At 37.7% G+C, this 21,672-nt stretch overlaps 1 protein-coding gene across 2 annotated transcripts in view; it reads right to left on the reverse strand.

Moving 5' to 3' along the window:
- Positions 1–21,672, reverse strand: part of PRUNE2 (prune homolog 2 with BCH domain) — a 155,581-nt gene that overhangs the window by 104,124 nt on the left and 29,785 nt on the right. Inside the window, exons 2-6 of one of the 2 annotated variants that reach the window (XM_068423011.1) lie at positions 19,784–19,888; positions 19,067–19,269; positions 17,592–17,755; positions 9,532–9,684; positions 6,734–6,828 (exon numbers count right to left, since the gene is read on the reverse strand). In XM_068423011.1, coding sequence (XP_068279112.1) covers positions 6,734–6,828; positions 9,532–9,684; positions 17,592–17,755; positions 19,067–19,269; positions 19,784–19,888 — 720 coding nt within the window. Of the gene's footprint in view, positions 1–6,733; positions 6,829–9,531; positions 9,685–17,591; positions 17,756–19,066; positions 19,270–19,783; positions 19,889–21,672 lie in introns of those variants that run through there. The other variant, XM_068423012.1, reaches the window with a different exon arrangement.

A 21,672-nucleotide genomic window follows, 5' to 3' on the forward strand; every position in this document is an offset into this window, starting at 1 on the left:
AGCGCTTAAAATGGTTGAAGGTTCTTCCCAGCAGTTTCCTTTCACACCTTTAGAGATGAGTACCTAACTACAACAGAGAATTCAGCAGGTCTGCCTCAGCTCTCCACACCTTGGACTGTACTTGTTACAACTGGGGTACTTCTGCTGACCTGAGGCACCAACGGAACAGCTACCATCCTCCAGAACACGGCAGTCTGACATTTAAACATGCGTATGGTATTTACATTAATGCATGTTTGGCTGCATTACTCAGTCAAGGTGATGACTTAACCCTCCTAATACTTCTAAAAAGCAAATGAAAGTATGTTCAAGTTTTGTGTACTATATATGTTATACATTTTCTTACAGGCAGATCCCACACACTGACATTTTAAGATCTTAATTAAGGTTGATTTATTTACAAATAGTATGTTTTCAACTCCCAGAAATGATGTATTTAATGTTTTATTTTTAAACACAATTAAAAAATAATATATAAATATATACATACGGCAAATGTAATACAGATAACAAATTCATTTAAGCCCATTTATGCACATTAGTGACACACCATGTGGCAGAAAGACTAGGACTACAAGAAGACCCCTTGGCGATTTATTTTATATTAAAGCCCTAATGGCCTCTTCTCATCTTTGCAAAAATATGCACAGAAGTCCAGACTATGCAGCCATTGAAATGAATGGTTATTTATTTGCTAAACGAGAACCCTATGTTTAATGTTCCTTAGACATAAGGTAGTCTGCAAAAGTCGCATTCCTACAGCTCCATACATCATTTATTTTACATACCCTAACTTCTCACAACAGGCATCAGAAAAATATCTCTGAACAGCATTGCTATTGTATGTTGCTGAGAATTTTGTTTCCAGTTCCATTACTGGAAGATTAAATGTTAACATGTTTACTTGGGTTTTTCTTCTTGTTTTGCTTTTAGCATTAAAAACAAATTCATGGACCAATCTGTTGCCATTTAAAATATGTTTATATTTATACTGCAAGAAAAAAGTTGCCAAATACATAACTATGGTCCAATCATTACAGACAGACATGAAAAGTTCAAACCTTCAGACAAACATGTTGGAATCTCACTTAACTGCATGCAATAGTCTACCTAGCACTTGTTTGACATGTTCCAGCTTAGACAGAGATTCTTGATTTGCTTTACAAAGTACTAAAAGCATCACTTTTCATAACACACAAATAAAATTGTTCAAATTAGTAACATAGTTGCATGCCATACAACTACTAAACAACAGCCTGAAAATTAAACCATCTCTCAGAGATCAGACTATTCATTCATTAGGAAACAGACTGACTGTGTGCCCACACATTTCTAAATTTCCTAAGTTACTGTTGCTGGAACAGCCACTGTGAATTTCTCTGAGACACAAAGCCACAAAGAGGAAAGTTGTTGCAAGAGCCAGAACTTTCCCTCGATACCATCCTCAACTCATTTGGACAGTACTACCTAAGGACAGTTATGCTCACTGTGCTGGCATGAACTTGCAGGTTACTTTCTTGGGGCAGCAACACAGGTGACAGCAGCTCTGGCATTTTCTCTAAACCTCTTGGCTGGCACCCACACAGAGGTGGCTCCAGCCTTACAATACTAAAAGATGACAGGACCTCTACAACCTGGAAGCTGTCTTTATGAAGTATTCAGGTACCATAGCCAGAAACATGAACAAGAACCTCAACAGAGCAGACAGCCTTCAGAACACACTTATTCCCTTGTCTGTAATAGTCAATAGCAGACAATCATAGCCTATTTGCCTTGTTTTCAACTGACTGCCCTGCCTGCCCCTGAAGAAACTTGATTTTCTATCTTCCAAAGTTATTACTGTAAGTTCTGTGAGCCATTAGAATAAATTTTCATGAATCAAAAGATTAAGGACTTAGTTCAACAAACATGTTACGAAGCTACAATATCATGAGCCATTTCAACTAAAATGAACACTCATGAAACATGGATTATTGTTCTGGTGCATTACACTTAAGGAAGCAGAGAATAGAGTTCAGTTTACAAAAGAAATATCCGTTCCTCAGGAAAAAAATGACTTTCACAGAAAGTCACATTTAGAAGATATTTCTCATTTCCAAGAGAATTCCAGCAGAGAACAAGCAAGATATACTCTCAGGGTATAACATAATGTAACATAAATTAACTGTAATGCATGCACTGAATTTTGCTATGATATCCTACAAGTAATCATTATTACGACTTGAGGAAACTTTCCAGCAAAGGCAACAAACATAACTGTGATCTAGGCTCTTGTCACTTCCCTTTTGTCACTCTCTTGAAAAAAAGCTGCTATGCATGTGAAATTCAAGTGGCATACGCTCTGGCAACCAGTCACTGCAGACACAAGTCTGATTTCAACTTACAGCTTTAATGCCACCTAAACCCAGGAAACCCAGACCCAAAGGTAGTTATCTCAAGAAAGGCAAAGCTGCATATAGACTCTTATACAAACCTAAACAAATCCACACAAAATGCTTTCCCTGCCTTTATCACTAATGCCAACACTGCATATTCCTTTAATATCTGAAAGATTCTCTTTTATCTAGACACTTAAAAATCAGGCAGTCGACAACTACTAAGCCAACAGACAATGGATGTAAATCACACACTGTTGCTTGATATCAGTATGTACATACAAATAAAGCACTGAGATCAACTGCACTATTTTTGCATTCATGTCTGTTTTCATGAGAAACTGGAGAGCAGGAACGTACCTGCATGTGTCATACGTGCCCGGGTACCGCTATGCAATAGTACTAGAGGCAACCAAAAGTATTAACTTACAATTGATAACTTATTAGTTACCATAATTTCCTCCCTTACAAAGTACAAAACTTAGAAAACATTTCCACAGATACTAGGAGGTCTGTATCAATACTAATAAACATAGGGTTTATATAGTTAGATATATAAACATATCTAACACAAGCTTCAATTAATTTAAATTCACAGCACATTTATGACATAAAAGATTAATATCCTCATTTACAGAGGTGAAACTGAGGAAAGAACTTATTTATTTCACATAGGAAATCAGCAGAAGACAAGGGAAAGGAACTTAGCTCCAGGTCAAGACTTTGCTAAAAAGCATCCACCCTCTCAAGAACAGAGAATATTTTCAGAATCTGCTTTCAATAAAGATCTGTAAAATTTGCAATAAGAAACAGAAATAAGGAAAGCTTAGAATCATTTGAGTATGTGCTACTGAGGTGTGACATTTGTTAGAATATCAGACTTACTGAGCTCTGTCTTTACTATTGTGAAACTGACTGAAATCAGAGCTTGAGTGTTGAGCTGCAGGGTATGCATGCTTGTGAACAGCTACTCTACCCAACTGTAATCATATAATCAGCATCTTTGGTCTTAGCAGTATCACCTACATGGTAAACCATTGAACCAAAGCAAATGATCAAGCCTATGGAAAGCACTTTAATGAAAGATACTTTTCCATACCTGTTGATTTTTAAAAAAAAAAAAAAGACCTTGTGAGATTTCTGAAGAAGCAAACACATTAGAGATTCAACACCTGCAGCAAAGCCAAGCCTGTTCTTCATGTTCCCTTAATGTTTAATCAGGTAACATCCATACAGCACTTTGAGGATGAGTAACAAATTACCATTACTATTGCTGAGAAAATCCTGAAGTGATTAAAGTTTGTGTATTCTGAGTTCATAACAGAAATCTAAACTGAACAGACAGACAGGTCTGGACAGTTTTGTCTAGAATTCCTTTGCATGTATTATGTTTCGGTAGTGCGTGAAGTAACTAGAGCAGAATGTTTTTACAAGCCATCTCCTTTACGTTCATGCACACCATATCATCCCTGGTTCTAATAAGAGCAAGTAAAAAAAAGTTTTGTGCTGGTCAAGCACTGTAAACCTGGGAGTTCAGAAAACGTTTGAACAAAGTGCAGTAATGCCGCAAACAAAAGCTGATTTCCATCCCAAATGTGAAATTGAGAGTCCCGTTAGTACAAAGTGTGACTTTGTAAACATTATAACTATTCAAAAGCAGTTACACCCCTGAACAATTAATTCTTTCTGAAGCAAACTGTTCATAGCAAAAACAACAGTGAGCAAAAGGTGGAGGGAGACCCCTGTAACTTCCAGAAAAATACCATCAAAAATGCTAGTAATAAAATTACTTAACGGATTTAACATCAGTAAAACACTGCTCAGTTTGTTCTTTTTACACGCAAACGAATCTCCTTTTTCTTCCGTGATGGCCTTATGAAACATTGCTTAACCACCAGAACTTGACACTCCTTGAACAAAGTATGTCATCACCAGATGTTACACAATCACCGAAAAAAGTTTGAAAGTTTGCCTGCTTTTAGGACTATGAAAATCTGCTGTTGCAAAATTCAATTTGTGAGTTGCGGTCAAAAGGAAGACAAGTTTTATGTTATGATTAATTTGAGTATGTAGAGTAGTAAAGATGAGTTCAGCCACGCCTAGCTGGAGCTTAGATCTGTGGAGTGCAAGGCCTGCATTCTACATAGTCTATTAAACATGATTAAAAAGGAAAACAAATAAATAAAAAAAATGTAATGCTAAAGCTAGCTCCTAATTACTAGCCCTGTGTGTCCACCATTCACTGAAACTGACAGAATAAAAAAGAAAGATTTAAAACAAAAAAGAGGAAAATCTTATTAAGAATTTTTTTAAATTCCATTTCCTCTTTCAGAGATTTATCTTACAATACTCTTTCCCCATCCCCTTTCCTCCCAACCTTGGCATAATTTTCAGGAGCAAAATTACAGCTCATAAAGCAGCGCAGGTTTGGTGGCTGGTAAAGATCGCTTGACACTGAGAAACTAACCAAGAAAATAACAGATTCTGCTTCATTTCTTGAAGCTTTGCTAGCCAATTTGCTTTGTATATTTTAGTATGCAAGCAGAAATCTATGGATAATTATTACCTGGATTGCACCATAAACTTCTTCAGCCACAGAAGCACCTTATTTTTTGTAAAATGCATCACAAAAGACGTGTTGTAAGAAATCTCATAGGATATACACAGGGAAGAATTATTCAAGTGGTTTTTTTTAGTACCATTTGAGGTAAAATAAAGTTTTGATTAAAGTAAAATGCAAAAGTAGAAGCTGACAACTTCTTTTGCATGTCAAACACTTTTGTATAGGTGACCTTCAGGCAAATAGCAAGATTGTAAATTGCAAATATATACTACGTAAAAGTGCCTCTTTGTTGCTGAGATTTTGTTCCATCTAGTTAGTTTTATTAATAATCAGTATATCAGTACGCAAACTCCCATCAGAAGTAATACCACCATGTCATACTTGTTCAGTGATCTAAACATAAATATTTTTAATATTTTTACATAATAGCTAGTAACATTTATATCTACTTTAGGTCAAGGTAAATAGCTACTGACATCCATAATACAAATCATCTTGAAATAATGATACAAAACATAGAATCATATAATCATGTTGGTTGGAAAGGACGTTTAAGATCATCAAGTCCAACCGTTAACCCAGCACTGCCAATTCCACCACTAAACCATATCCCCAAGCACCACAGCTACACGTTTTTTAAACACCTCCAGGGATGGTGACTCCACCACTTCCTTGGGCAGCCTGTTCCAATGCTTGATAACCCTTTCAGTGAAGAAATTTTTCTTGATATCCAATCTAAACCTCCCCTGGCACAACTTGAGGCCATTTCCTCTCATCCTGTCATTAGTTACTCCGGAGAAGAGACTGACTCCCACCTCGCTACAACCTCCTTTCAGGTAGTTGTAGACAGCAATAACGTCTCCCTTCAGCCTCCTTTTCTCCAGACTAAGCAATCCCAGTTCCCTCAGCCACTCCTCATCAAACTTGTGCTCTAGATCCTTCACCAGCTTCGTTGCCATTCTTTGGACTCGCTCCAGCACCTTAATGTCTTTCATGTAGTGAGGGGCCCAAAACTGAACATGGTATTTGAGGTGCGGCCTCACCAGTGCCAAGTACAGGGGCACAATCACTTTCCTAGTCCTGCTGGCCACACTATTTCTGACATAAGCCAGGATGCTGTTGGCCACCTGGGCACACTGCTGGCTCACTACACAAGAGTTTTCCCTAAGCAATTACAAAATGTTTGGGGCTGGTCAAGAAAGAAAATCCAAGTAGTCACTTTCAGCCTGTTTCAGAGATACTCATAAAGACAAACCTATAGTTTTGATCCAAAAGATGAAAATTCTAGGACTTCTGCTCCACTGAGGTCCTTTTTTTTCTACCAACATTTTCATTTAGGCAGTGTGGCAACGGACGTACTTCATTACACAGTTTCAGGATAGGTTTATAAAAGGCATAAAAGAATATCCACTCCTGTCAAAGAGCTGAGAGTTAAGAGTGGCTTTATAAATTGTATGCCATACTGTAAGTGAAAGGTAGGACCAAGTCCTAGTTAGTAACTGCCTACTGAAGTCCAACAGAAAGCTCACACCTTCAATTCACCCAAAGGCTGCCATTTGCTGATGCCATTGTTTTAACACACCACGGTATAGACTAACAGGAAGGAATAATCAGATGCACAATAACGTAAGTCAGACTACAAACAGCTACTGCTTCTCTCAAAGTTAATTAAATCACTGAAAATTCTGCTCATATATAATCTTGAGAAAATAACTGGCTCAAAATCTATGTCAAAGAACCGTCTCCATATGCAATAGGGCTGTTTACCAACTACGTTGTTTAGGTTTCCTCTTACCTCCAGTGTCATGTACACAGTGCTAATTCCTACTTTGATTTCTCCATCTGAAATCTCCTTGAGATCCTTCAGCATAACCTCCTCAATACTTATATCTGTTTGAGAAGAGAAAGGAATTTCAATACATACAAGTATCTACAGCTGTCCAGATGCAGCAACGTAGATTAAAAACACAGCTTAGACCTCAATGTTGAGCCTTCTGTATTTTAGGACATCCTATGAGAAAATTAAAACCAACATTAATATTTCAGTGGTTTCTAGAGGGATTTTTTTAAGCAAGGAAGGGTTTTAAGTGGGAAGAGGGAAGTAAAGAATGAAGAATTAAGTCTCCTGCAATGAAGTTGTGTGAACACTCACATTTTTTAAGCAAACTGAATTCCAGTTGATGATAAATGCATACGTAGACCGTTCCTATGGTCTAACACAAATCACTAATATGGAACACTTCTGGAATGAATAATATATTGAAAAGCACATGCAGAATACTATGGTATTTATAAAATATTCAGAAGCAAAGCACTTAAGATATTTTGTAAAAACAAAGTCATGCAACCTTTCTGACCTTCCTCACAAATTGATACCAACACCAATGGGTTCTTCTTATGTACATCAAATGGTGAATGAACCAACTGGATGTTTATGTACCATACAAACAGAAGTACATGTTATCATCAGAAACAACAGTGTAAAATTGGAATTACACAGAATCACAGAATGTTAGGGATTGGAAGGGACCTCAAAAGATCATCTAGTCCAATCCCCCTGCCGGAGCAGGATTACCTAGACCATATCACACAGGAACGCATTGCTTCACATTGCAACCAGACATGTTGATATACTTAAGTACAATGTATTGAAAATGACTAAGTTTCTCTAATGGGAGATGTCTGTCTAAAATGCTGTAAAGATTCTCAAAATAAATATATATATATCATGTATAGAAACATGGTCATATCACAGAATCAAAAATACAGACATGATAGCCAAATGTCTACATAAAGAAAGTAGCAAGTCACTTACTTCAGTGCAGGGTGGTGACTAAAATGTCCACAGACTTTTAAAGCTTAGCAGCATAACATCCAAAATGTGTTTGCATAAGTCATTTTTAAGAGGGAGACAAATACCAACTTAAGCCAAAAGCAATGAATCCTCACATTACTGTTCCTGTATAGAGTCCAGCCACTGCATTCAATCTAACAACAAGATGAACTGGCTAATGTTCACGTATTTACGACATTTATATGTCTGTCCTTTCAAAAAATATTTATAGGTGATCTGTAGACTTTCTGGTGGGCTACAGTCTACTGTGCCTTAAATAACAAACGAGTTCATGAACTCAGGCCAATAAATCATTATTTGTTTAGGAAACCGAGACCTTTTTTTGCTGAATTGTCCTAATACTGCCTGAAATAACAGGTACATAAGGTAAAATATCCAGCAGAGGTTAGTGCCTTCAAAGGACTTCAGAAATTCAACAGCACCTTACTAACACAAATGCCACATGAATATATGCAGTGCTAAATGTGTACCTTGTAATACACAGCAAACAGCAACTATGTAACAAAAAAAAGTGTATGACATTGCCCTTTTCATGTGGCATATAAAAATTATTGGCAACCAATGCCATGCAGACCGAATCCGTTATATCTACTTGTCCAAGTTTTGCGTTGGATATTAGTGTAAACTTCACGGGCCAAGTACCTACCAAACATTATTAACTCAACTTCCCAGGCAACTGGCAGAAGTAAAACTGAGCTCCATAAAAGCCACTTTCACTGGGTCTCTTCAATCCAGGATGTATACAGTTAATTTTTGAACTATGATTCCTTGACTCATGTCTGGAGGAACTTCAGGGAACTACGTGAAGATTTATAGCCCTGAACTAATTTAGCTTGTGACCTCACTGAAAGAAAGAGCAAAGTTCCTTCTTGACCAGCACGTCAAATTCTGTCCTGAATCAGCTAGGGCAGCTGTCTCAGGCTGACAGTCTGAATTCAGATAAGAGGATTCTGCAGATGGGTGGAGAGAGAATGGTAAAAAAAAGCCTATGAGGCTGCATGGACTCTGTGCATACCTGATATATCTAACAAAGAAATAGCTCAGTAATTCATTACTCACTCTTTGGTAACAACTTGGTAGCAAATGCCATTTAAGGAAGACAGTAAAAAAATGTGAGAGTTATAGCAACAATTTTCTTCAGGTTTTCAGAGCATCCCTTCAAAAGCCTGCTACCAAATTTTGGATTCAAACATTCCCACTTCTGTTCATTGAAAAAATGACAACCGTGTTCAGCTATTTCCAGCAGAAGGAAACAAAATAATTGTAATTTTCCTGCTGCTTCCTTAATCTTAGTGTGAAGTTAAATTCACTTCACCTGTACAGAGCCCTCAGTAAATTTGGGAAGGTTCAGAAGATAAAATCCACTCCCACACCACGCAGGCAATTCCAGCACAATTTCTGTACATGGGCTGACACATTGATTATGCCTTTATATTTCATCAACACAAATTCTTAACTAGCATACACATGTAAAAGCAATGTATGAAATAAATTAATGTTTACTTTATCTGTAAAAGCAACACAAGATTATTTAGTTCAGTACTTCCTCAACAGAAATCACAATTCCACGATTCAGAATGTAAGTCATTTAATTTAAAATTAAATATAATTACATGTAACTGTCCATGAAGATAGCATGCTGCAACTATTTTCACCACACACAGTGAGCTGATATATTCTGATACAGTTACATAACTAAATTGGTAAAAGTTCTGAAAAATGGAAGCAAGTTGCACTACCTTGTGAGTTAAAGTGAGTCTCCTGGAGAACAGAGATAATTTCCTCTCGTGGGGGAAGGTCTGGAAACTTTTCCTCTAGGATTGACAGTACTTTCTCCTGCTGCTCTGTAATTCTGTCAGCCTCCAAAGACATGCACTTGAAGAGAATGCTTCCTGAAACATTGAAAGACAAAAATCAATGTCTCCTGTAAAGAGCAAAGAGGTACTACAGAAACAAGAATGCTTACTGCATTGTCATCCAAGCCCTTTCCTTCTTGGAGGTTGTTCCCACTGACAAGTTCACTGAATTAGACATTGAATGCTTTTCACACAGAAACATCCTCCTAACATGAAGGCAGTTTCTAAAATCTGAACTGGGTGGCTTGTCAGGGCCTGTGCTACAGCTAGCTGGCTGGTCCCAGTGCTGCCACGGTGTTCAGCATGCTTCTGTACATCTAACACAGCTCTGCGGCATGGCCACTAGCGAGCAGTGTGGTCACCAGGGCTTGCTCCTCTCTCTAAACATTAGACCAAGTGTTGGCATGCTTGCTTGAAAACAGTAAATCTACATTGCCAATCTTCGTTCTACTGATGTGTCAATGAACTGCTACAATGGACATAAAGAAAAAATTCTTTACAAGGAGGGTGGCAGGACACAGGAATAGGTTGCTAAGAGAAGTTGTGGATGTCCCATACCTGGATGTGGTCAAGGTCAGGTTGGATGGGGCTTTGAGCAACCTGATCTTAGTTAAAGATGTCCCTACATGTGGCAGGGGGGTTGGACTAGATGATCTTAAAGTCACTAGACATTTTGGTGTAACTGACTCCAGCTAATTCCTCGTCAATGAACATACCAAAAAAGCACAGCACATTCAGCCAAACAAAATGATGCACTCAATTTTAAAATTTAAGAGAAACATAATCCAATAAATAATTTCACCATAATTAGTATGCTCTTACAATACAGAGGTGAGTTTGATGTCTTTTCGGACAACTACGTGCTGCACATATTCCATTCTGGATGTGAAACATTCCTGATGGTTCAAGGTTCAAAGTCATCCTTTCACTCCCTGGAGACTGGGATCCCAGTTACTAATATACCCAAAGATAGCCTTCACTTCCAATTACTCACGCTAAATTAAGGATAGTAAAAACTTATACTTTAGCATCGAAATTATTTATTGCTGTACTGTGCACAGGGATTTCCAACAAGTGTATGATTGCATTACGTCATGCTAGGTCAATGAGCAAATCAGTACAGTAGTATAAGATAGTTATTGTAAGCCAAAATGTTTAGGCTTTAGCACAGAGACAAGAGAGGAAAAGAAAAACTTGGACACAGCCATCCTCAATCTCACTAGACTGACTAGGACCCAAATGTGTAGTGTGTATCCGTTTTTCTCCTACACTATCATCCCATAAAATAACAAAAATCATTTCTTCAAAAGTCATAAAGCACTTGCAACACAAAAAATATTTTGCCATGCTAAGTACACACCTCCTTATTAGACAAATCCTGTGTGGATTAAATACGAAGTAATGCTTAACAAGCCAAAAGCTGTTCCCCATCAGGCATTAATTTCTGGAAATCCACATACATGAAATTCCATTCTGTGTTTCTCTTACAGATATTGTTACTGCCAATATTCTTTTAATTCTCAGCGTCCCTTGCTTTATGTCAGTCTTGTCATCACTTTAACACAATGCTCCTGCCCTATTTGATAGTATTAAAAATATTAAAGAAATACAGACTGCATGAAAATCACCTATACCGACTCAGATTGACATTTGTAAATTTAGGTACACAAAACATAGCTCCACAGCAAGCAGATTTCAGATGACTACGGGTAAATAACTGATACATAAAGCACCCAAGATATCTATATATATTAGGAAGGCCTATTTTTCAGTCCCTTTTATGTGAAGAGAGTTTCTCACTCAGCAGCCTCCAGGATAATCCATCTAACAATATCCCTTCTTTGTTCCCATCTCTAACCAGATAACAGTGCCTGTGCTATGTATTCTTGTCCATATCTTGGGAAGGGCAGTGACCAGAATGAGTCAGACAGCCCCCAGCACACTCCCAGTCAGCACAGAGTTGCACCTGGATAAACAGCAACTCAGGGACCAGGCTGCATGAATTATTTTAGCAACAGCAATCTTCTGCTTTTCTAGTACCCGTTTTTAATTCCTCCAGGAGCAAACGGGGAAATTGCTCAAGCACACACAACAGAAATGGAGACTCCAGCAGAAAGTACTGGACCTGCAACGCATGCTCAAATTCATCGTACGGTTACCTACAGGAGGGAGGCTGTAGCATATCCCGTACAGCCTCCCAGCAGCACTAGGATGAACTAGGCAGTCTGTCCATCTGCACAGGTCCTCAAACACACAATGTGTCAAATGTTTACCACAGCTGTGCGTGCTTCGCGGGGGGAAGAGTATTTGGGGAAGACCAAGAAGGGAAAATCTTAACACAAACATACTGGAAAATGCAGTATAACGAGAGGTGTGAGTTGTATATCCAACCAAGGTCATCAGTTTTGAAGTCAACATGACATGAGCTTTGTTGTCTCCCTAATTATACAGAAATAATGACATGTAGTGGGTTCAGTGTCAGGTCAGCAACTTCTGATTCATTTCAGCTCCATATACCACAAATCATTCCAGCCTAATTACAGGATTAATTGTGACTTGAGCAATAACTACATCACAGTTTTTATCCAGTCAGTCCTGAACTTCAACTAACCTATAAGACAAATGCAGAACTATGTCCTTCCCAAAATATAACAAAAGCTCAATCACACAGAAACAGTCACATGAAGACAGTTTCTGATACTCAGAATTAAAGGGAAAGCTTTTTTCCTGTCCCTTACAGAGACAATTCCCAAACTATTACCATAAAATGAAATAGATTATTTAATTAACCTGTTTGCTATGTCAGTATTTCAAATAGGTAATGCTCCCATCCAGCACAGGCAGTTTCTACTGTAAAGTTCAGGGCTGGGCCACCAAATTAAATTGACTAGCTCCAGGCCCGATGTAACCCAGCCCTTCTAGAGCCAAGAAAAAGGGTATTGGGAGGCACAACAGGAAAGGAGCTGAATGAAGAAGAGTCTCATATTTCTTCAACTGCAGGAAATAGGATAACTGGCAGCAGAAAGCTGTGGTTACATCAAGACAGGTTCTAGCAGCCAGGTCAGTATCTGACTGTGGTTTTAACAACTGCCTGAACCACAGCAGCTATGCAGCACCAAAAATCACCACAAGTATCTGTTTGCTAAAGTGATACATGGATTTCTTTCACACCAAAGCAGTTCTACTACAGCGTTGCAGCAGCATGGCTCATGCCAATAAAACTAGCTTAATTCTCCTAAACACATGGATTGGTGGAAGGAAACTTTACATTATTTATCTATTTCTCAATCAAAAGGGCTGGAAAGATTGGCTAGGACATACTATGGCATTTCTACAAGTATCAATTGTCTCTTGCTTTCACATGTGTGACAAATTCTTGGTTTCTTCAACGGTAAGGCCATCTTGGATTTGATCTCACCTTTTGGCAGGACACGAACATTACTGTAAAGTTGTAAAATCAGAACGTATTTAGACATACACTGTACTGCAGCATCTAACTGGAAGCCTTTGCCTTTCACTGCTCAGTTCATCTCAGGGTCAATCCCTTTGCGTATTTTGATCAGGGATGACATCTTCAAAGAGCAAAGCAAACTTAGAAATTTGGGGATTTATCACTTAGCACAAGGATGAAATGCAGTCAGCCTGAAATAATGCCTTGTCATAGGCAGACATCTTAGAAAGATTTTTAAAAGTCTGTTTTTCCTACTTGTCACAGCAATAACGTAGTGCTTGCAACTGCTAACTCTTCTACTAGGATGAAACCTAGTAGAAACCAAGAAAAGGATCCTTCTCAAGTTAACAGGGTGTCAGCAAGCCCTAAGATCAACATTTATTCTTCCTTCATTCTTTAATACTGTGCTTATCAGCAGGCACACGTGTCTTTTCTCCCAGCTATCCTCAGCATCCCTGTAAGGGTTAAGATTCCAGGTAGTTCAGAAAAACAGTTCACTCAAGGTACTTTTGCTTGGTCAAAGGTCAGTAGTCCATTTAGTCACGTGCTCTCTTGTAAGTACCTGCTGTAAAAGAGATACATGGGCTCAGAAATCTCCTGCAGATTTTACTGAGGGCTGGTGCAACTCCCCCAGGGTTTCTGAAAGCATAATGGAGGTTGCTCTGTCTGCTGAGAAGCAGAGAAAAATGAAATATATAATAGGTAATACAAGATTCAATATTATTTTTTGTGTACATCACACTGTATTAGAGATATATTTTTCCCTAAAGAGAGGTCACTAGAAAATAGGCTACGACTCTTAAAAACAATGTGCATTCTATTCTTTTTTGCAAAGCAGTTTGGAAGTGGAGCACCAGTTTTGCCAAAAGCAATTGCTGTGCATTAATATTAAACATGATCTAATGAAGGCAGAAGTCGTTTTGGGAAAACATTAAGAACAGCACAAGCATCTCCTGAATTATAAGTTTATGGCTGAGAGAAACAGTACAACAAAAATATAGGCATTTCTCCAGTCGAGGTTTTGATCCATGACCTGGAAAAATAAAGGACAGCAAAAAGGGGAAAACCAACAGTCCCTCATACTAAGTATACTTCAACACTCCCCACCCCCAAAAAAAACCCACAAACGAAAACCATAAAACGGACCCAAGCAAGCAGTCTTCATTGTAGCCAATACAAAAGCCACAAAGCTGGAATAAAATGTATTTGGGGGGGGGGGGGGGGGGGGGAAGGGGTAGGGGGGGAAGCACTGCCTGCAAGAAAACTGTTCCCATACATAAAACCAAAAGTATCTGTCCAAGTAAGTGCCAAGTTTGGTGCAGTTCAAAATGCTCCTTTCTCTCTGGCATATATATTAGGGATGAACCAACTAGGGAACACGTGAATCATCCGATTCATTCCCAAAGTCCTTACAAGGGCATTTCTTAACATTTGTCTGGGTGGCTAGAATAACAAACTAATCTTCTCTACTGAAAGTCAGACCACTCTAACAGGGCACAAAAAGACCTCAACTGCGCAGCTCATAACTGGCAAAAGCAGATTCACATAAAAAAAATTGCTGATACCCTTGCTGTAAATCTGTCTCTATTTACATGTTGCAGTCTGCACCTTGTGGCATCCTTCAAGGCCTTATACAAATAAACATAAGGAGGCATTTTTGAGAGTGCACTGACCCAAGGTATCTGACAGTGAGTGCTTGGAATCACATCCTTGCCAGCTGGCTGCAACAGAAAATGTAATGATTCAGCAGTTTAATGGATATTGAGTTTGGCAACAGTCCCCTTGTAAACATCTCTGGGGAAATAAAATAATACAGGCCCAAGACTCTGGCAGGTTCTATAATTGTTTGCTGCTGGCACTAATCCAGGGACAGCACAAGCTCTAACTTAAGGCAAATATGGCTGTACAACAGTCTTGACTCTCCAAGCAGGCTCTATTCAAAGCTCAAGGGTAGAATTAACTTATAGCGTGTCGGACAGGGAGACAAAGATACCAGGAAAGCATTCAGCTGAAAAAAAGTCCTTAAATATTAAACTGCCTAAATCAATAATGCTCAGTTTCACAGGAAAAGTCTTTTCTCTTGACTTTTTTTTTTTAAAACACAGAAGAGAAGGTGAAGTTTGTTCAAAGTTGAAATACAGCAAGTTATAAATATCTGCCTTTGTTATTAAAATAAAAAAAATTGCTAACAGACTGTGAGAAAAAAGAAGTTCGAAAAAGAGGCAACAAATGAAGCTGTCAGAGCCACTATGCAATAGTTATTAAAACATGAGATATTTGTATTATCTTACAAGTCTTCTAGCAAAATGCTCACTGGAAAGCCAGAAAACAAAAGATGAGTACCCAGCTCAGAGACTCAGATGTTAGGAAAATAAAATCCTAATTCTTAGCACTTTGACTTCCACTTGGTCTTCTGTTCTGAACTTCCCCTGAAATTTATACTTACTAACAATACATAGATTTACATTGGAAGTAGCATAACAAAGTAGGACAAACCCAGTAGGACCCTTCCACTGTCCGTATGCCCATGGAGTGCCACCAGAGAGAGGGGCCATCCTGCGAGCCTCTACACACTCATTCACTGGTAGTGAGAACGAAGCAGCCACTCCTCCTTCCTGACCATGATATATATGTGGTCCTCTCATTTCCTGTGCTCACACGTGAGATGAATTTCAAAAGCTATACTTTATGGGCAAGGACTTTGACAAAAGGCCAAAATATATACAGAGAAACACAAAAGCTAGACTTGGGCAGGTTGTATTTGATCTTTTATTTTCAGACTGCTTGTAGTTTGATCTGACATCTACATACATTTATATCTAGGATTTTTTTTTTGTATTATCAAAACTAGTAATGGGATTTACTAACTTTACTGAATTTGCAATGCCAGGTTCTTAAGTACTGAAAACTTGTTCTATTTTAAGGAACCACAAGAGGACTCACTGTATTGCTTAGTCTTCTATATGTACAAACTGCATTGCTGGGAGAAGTAGAAAAGCACCAAGTCACAAGTGCAGCTGTGTTTTGTTGTTTAGGCTTTGTCAATCACTTCTCATGCCATGCAAGAGAAGGTATGCAGGGACTCCTATATCCACTAAGTTCCTCAAACATGCGCTACCAAACACAATAATCAAAATGAAGTTACCAATTATTAAAAAAAATTTAGCTACTATCTACCTCAAAACTGAAGTGCTATCTCTAGTGCAAACACTTTCAATATTTCTCTAATAAAAGCACTTTGTTTTAACTTGGATACAGACTAGAGAGCCAAAACATGCAGACCCTTAAAATCATGTCTACTACTTGAACCTGTTCTTGTTCATTATTCAGAGCACTGCCTCCTGACTCTCCGCCACCAAGCAGGTATCCTGAGAGATCTCCAAGTCTTTTTTGTCTGCCTCCAAAATCAGTTATTATGCTTGGTCATTTGCCTAGATTCCTGGACAGCTACTCAACAGAAATTTGGAGCTTACAAAAAATATTTCATGGCAGTTTTACTAGAGCTTATTAGCATGGAAAGATACTAAAAGAGGGGGCTAAATGTTGTGTTACTGTAAACGCTTCTTCCATGGAAACATAAAAAAAAATAAAAATTACCTTTTGTAATTTCCCAGAAGGTGCTCATTAAGGTAGATATCACAGTAGATGAGTACAATAACAAGCCAAGATGCGAGTAGCTTCTGGAATCTAAATGTAGGCAAGTTTTCATAATCCTCATTAAACATGCCCACATTAATTTCGTAAAAGGGCATTTAAGAGTTGCACATCAATTAAAACCTAAAACCTTTAAAATTCATTAAACACTATTAAATTTCAGTAAATAACTTAAAAGCAGCAATCACTTCTTTTCAACCCCAGTTTTATTTCCAATTGAAGAGTTCTGCTGCAGCAAATAAACTGAGGAAACTAATACAAATGATGAAGTATGAAGACAGAAATGAAAATACTTCTGACTGTTGAAGACCCATCCTTTGAACTCCACTGGGCATACAATACAAAAGAAAAGGAGAGCGCAATGAAGATTTGGTTGCAGCGTTTTCAAACAGTAAAAGTTTTGCATCACGCCATTAAAACATCATTCTATAAAAAGGTACCGCCATCGGGAGAAGCTTTAATGTGTAAATATTAGATTCCAATCCATATTGTTGTCCACAGGCAGGCAGAGCCAAACAGGCAGCACTGCACAGCCCCTGGAACCAACGAACTGCACAGCTTTTCCAGCCACCCAGCTGGTGTGTCGACAGCTCCATTTAATATTCTTGTCTAGTGATACAGCAAAGACCTCTCATGCCTATTTTTAAATGCACATTTTTAATATTCAATATAATGTTACTCTTTAACAAACTCTTTACTCCCTGCTCCTTTTATGAAGCTTCCCGTGGTCTTTAAAGGGATTGTTAACCAAAGAATGGATCACACTCTTTCTGCATGAGCAGATTCAGAAACACTCCATTAAACCTTTCAGTATTTAATATAAAGAGTAATCTCTCACCTCTGAGGAGATAAGCCAGTTGCTGAGTGATTAACTCTGGTGCCTCTTGAAGAATCTCTTTTACTACTAAAGAGGAAGAAGATGCTTGTAATTCCAGGCTGCCATCACATTGCTCATCTGGATTGATGACTTTGACAACAGCTGATTCCAAACTTTTATCCTCACTATCAAGCAAATTTGAAAATTATATGTATTTTTCTTTCTAGCTGCTTAGACAACCCAGTAAAACAGTGCAAAAATTTTTTAAAATTCTGGACTATAACACTATTGTTATTGCTACTTGAAGTCTGCTATAAAGCTAAAGAATGTCACAATGAAGTCTTAAAACTGTAATTTTTTTAAATGAAGTGTTCACAGTGGTTTTATTGCTTGATACATCACTAAGTACTAAGACTTAAATGTTTACATTTCCATTATCAAAATCTTTGTATGAAAAATACATTTCTACATGTACCTAAAATATCACTCTTTATATAGGGGAGATTTTGAATTTTCCTGATTTCATATTTTGTCAACTTACAAAAGATCTTTTTTTGCATTTAGACACTTTATGTTTCTGCTTATAATAACAATAACAAAACCAAACTATATTTAATAACATAAAATGCTAATCATAATCCTTTAGAAGGAAGAAACACAGGAGGGGACAGCAATAAACAAAAAGCAAATCTTATGGATAATTTTTACTTTGAAAAAGTGAATGATGCACTGAGCTGACGGCAGTTAAAGAATCAATAGCTATGAGATTTACGTGTATTTCTCATTTTAGATTTTCCCTACTTTTATTCTAATCTACAAACTCCTCAGAGTAGGATGGGGCCATAGCACAACAGGATGTTACTTATCTTAAATGAAGTTCTAAACAGAGTTTGAAGTAAACAGCATCCTTCACTCTGGGCAAGACAGGCAGACCATTATAAAGAGGTTCCCTATAAAAGATTCACCATGGGCTTGTAAATATTCCCTCTTAAGGATGGGTATACAGACTGTGGTCTTTCACAGAGCAACTCTGAGCCTCTGGCACTGAGTACATGTTGAGAAGAATGCTGTCATTTCTAAGGACTGCAATAATCTAGCAGCCATCTTAACAGAACATATGCAAGCATGCTGGCCATCTCCAAATCAATGTGAGAGTCTTAATGCCTTTAGTGAAAGCTAACAGAGAAGCAAGAAAAAAATCTAATCTCTTATTTACTGGTCACAGGAAACTTCCAGACTATTTAAACTAAATTAAAATGTCTAATCCAAACTGTGTGAAAATACAAGGTACTTAAAAAAGGGAGTTCCATTAAAAGTGATGGAAAGGTGACTATTTAGTTTGTTACATTTATTGGACAAAACATATCTTAACTTCCTTTTTTTTGGGTCTGTGTTAATGTAGCAATACCAATATTAATGCAGAAAAAATGTAAAATACAGTTTTTGAAACAACTCAAACCCACATAAGCCATCTTGTTGTACATACAATGCAATACCTTGTCAGCATGTTGCTATTTACAAGTGTTAAAGACAATTTCCCTTCAGCATTCAGCTGGTGCAAATCTATTTCATCTCGGAAGATATGGAATGACTCCGGGATATTCAGCTCCTCCAATATAAATCTCGTCTCTCTGAAGTAGCTAAAATCTCTTCGTGGTATGTTCAATACAGGTAAGCAAAGAACATCAGGAGGACTGACCTGTAATGTAGGTGTGCATTTGTCAGAGTTACATAAAATAACACCTGTTTTTTATCAGGAAGATGTTTTAACAGTGAGGAATTAGAAACAGTATGAATTTTTTGTTTGATTTTTTCCTCTTTTACTTAATTTTTAAAAAATGTCTTTTGCCTTTTTTCCCTTGTTCTTCTCTCTCTATTTTCCTCCTACAGAATCACTGGGAAACTAGCAAGGAGACAGGAGAAAGAATGATGTACAGGGGCGATTTTTTGCTGCTATTGCCACCTAATACCAAACTACTACTACTACTACTACTACTACTACTACTACTACTACTACTACTACTACAGCCACCTAATACCTACTCATTATTTTTTGTATGGAAAGAAAGGTAGATTGTTTTTATTTAAAAACCTCACCTCTAATTATAACAAAATCATTGTCCAGAATAATGTTTTTACAGTATGTTTTAACTGATGTCTGTAACAACCTGGAACAAATGAGTTAAGACCATTTGGTCCATTTTTTCCATTACCTTGTCTAGAAAGTAGGCATAGGCCAGTGTAGAAATGAGCGAATCCAAATCACAGGATTTATTCCCAAGAACAACATGGACTTTCTCCAGGCGTTTACTCCTGTTCTGTAACACATTAGAAGACAATTGCAATGGGTGACAATGATGAGAAAAAACAAAGCCCAATCACCAAAACACTTCAAAAGACAAGTTAAATATCAGGTATTGTCCCCGGTTGTAGCACTTTTTGCCACTGGCTGAAGGAATGCACTTCCTGTGGGATCAGACATGTTTCCTTAGCTTCAGGGCTCCCAAGAAAGCCAAGAAATTTGAGTTTCTTAAGTGACCCCTGTTCAGAACCCAAACGAGATCTAACCTGACAGAAGTCCCTTTAGCAGCAAAGTAACAGATAAGCAGCTTCATGTATATGTGGAAAACACCTCACAAATCTAGTAAGAAAAGCAGTCCCAAAGAGCATCTAAATACACACAGTAAACTATACATAGCAAGTTATAATATTAATTTTCCCTTTTCTCTTTGCTCTGCTGAAATCGGCAACTAGACAAAGTAAGTAGCTTTCACCGTGACTCTTCAGAAGCTGAACATGCCCGGTGAAGCACTGGGGGCTTTGCGTTGTTCTCACTCACAAAGGGAACTGAGTCTGTTCTGTATTTAATAAAATTAGGAGCCTTCCAAACACAAGAAACAGAAAAGACAGACCAACTGTGTGAAAGCAAAATATTACAGGGAAGTGTCTACATTCTTCATAACTGCACACACAAAATGTAAGGTGATCTTTTTCTCTTGTGCATATCATTAATGTCAAGCTAGCTCACCGAAACATTCCAGTTTATTTTCTTTTCATGAGCTATGCTTCTTAATTTGAGAAACATATCTGACTGACACTAAGGTAGATGTCTCAGAACCAAATACATGCAGTTAAACATTGTTGTTGTTGTTCTATACAGGCTGATGTACTTTTTATTATTTTGAATTAGGACTCCGAATATCAAGTAAAATTTTAGTCTTTCAACAGCAGCATATAATCAGTATATTATCCTCAATAATTATAAATGTGCAATTTTTTTAAACTAACCTTTTTTCTGTGTCTAGTCTTACCTCTATCTGGATATAAGGAGGAAACTTAATTCCCTTTCCCTTACAGGGAACACAGCTATTGAAATACCTTCAGCTAATAAAACCTGTTCTCCATTCCCTATGTATTGGGAAAGACAGCCTTCTGAAGAGTACAGTGTCTGGAACAGGTATGTTCATTCAAGCTGTAGGCCTTCACCAGCAATAAACTGTCTCCATTTTCCTCTTTTCAATATATTTTTTGTCATATTGTTCTTCTGCAGCATACATTTCTGATTGAACTGCCACCCTAAAGAATGAAAATAAAGTTTGTGAGCTCATTCTTTTCTAGTTTTATTCAGTGTATAGAATCTTTAGGTTCATCATAACTGCATAGCAAATGAGTCAACTATGAAAAAGAAGGAAACTGAATGAACTGACAAATTGATTACTAAATCTACAAAATCACTCACCTCTAGGAATCCAGTGCAAACACAATATAAAAAATTTCAAGCCATCTGATGCTGTTCTACATCTACACATTCTGTACCTGTAAAACTATTTGCTTCCTGTTGCTCATATTCCACAAAACACTATCCCATATAGAACCAGCAAGGATACTCAAGAGTCATCTGAGTTTCAGTGATGTCAGACCTATTCATCAGGTACATGAGTGTTTTCTTTTGAAAAACTGAGAAATGTTTTGCGTCTTTAGAATTCATTCTCTCAAGCACTAAAATCTCCACACTTGTTTTTACAACTCACACGTTAGCTGTACCTTTGTTAAAACAACGTGTTAGCTGTAGCCTTGCTACATAGTATATTGCAGTTCTAAA

This window comes from Nyctibius grandis, chromosome Z (genome assembly GCF_013368605.1).
Source record: "Nyctibius grandis isolate bNycGra1 chromosome Z, bNycGra1.pri, whole genome shotgun sequence".
Lineage (NCBI taxonomy): Eukaryota > Metazoa > Chordata > Aves > Nyctibiiformes > Nyctibiidae > Nyctibius > Nyctibius grandis.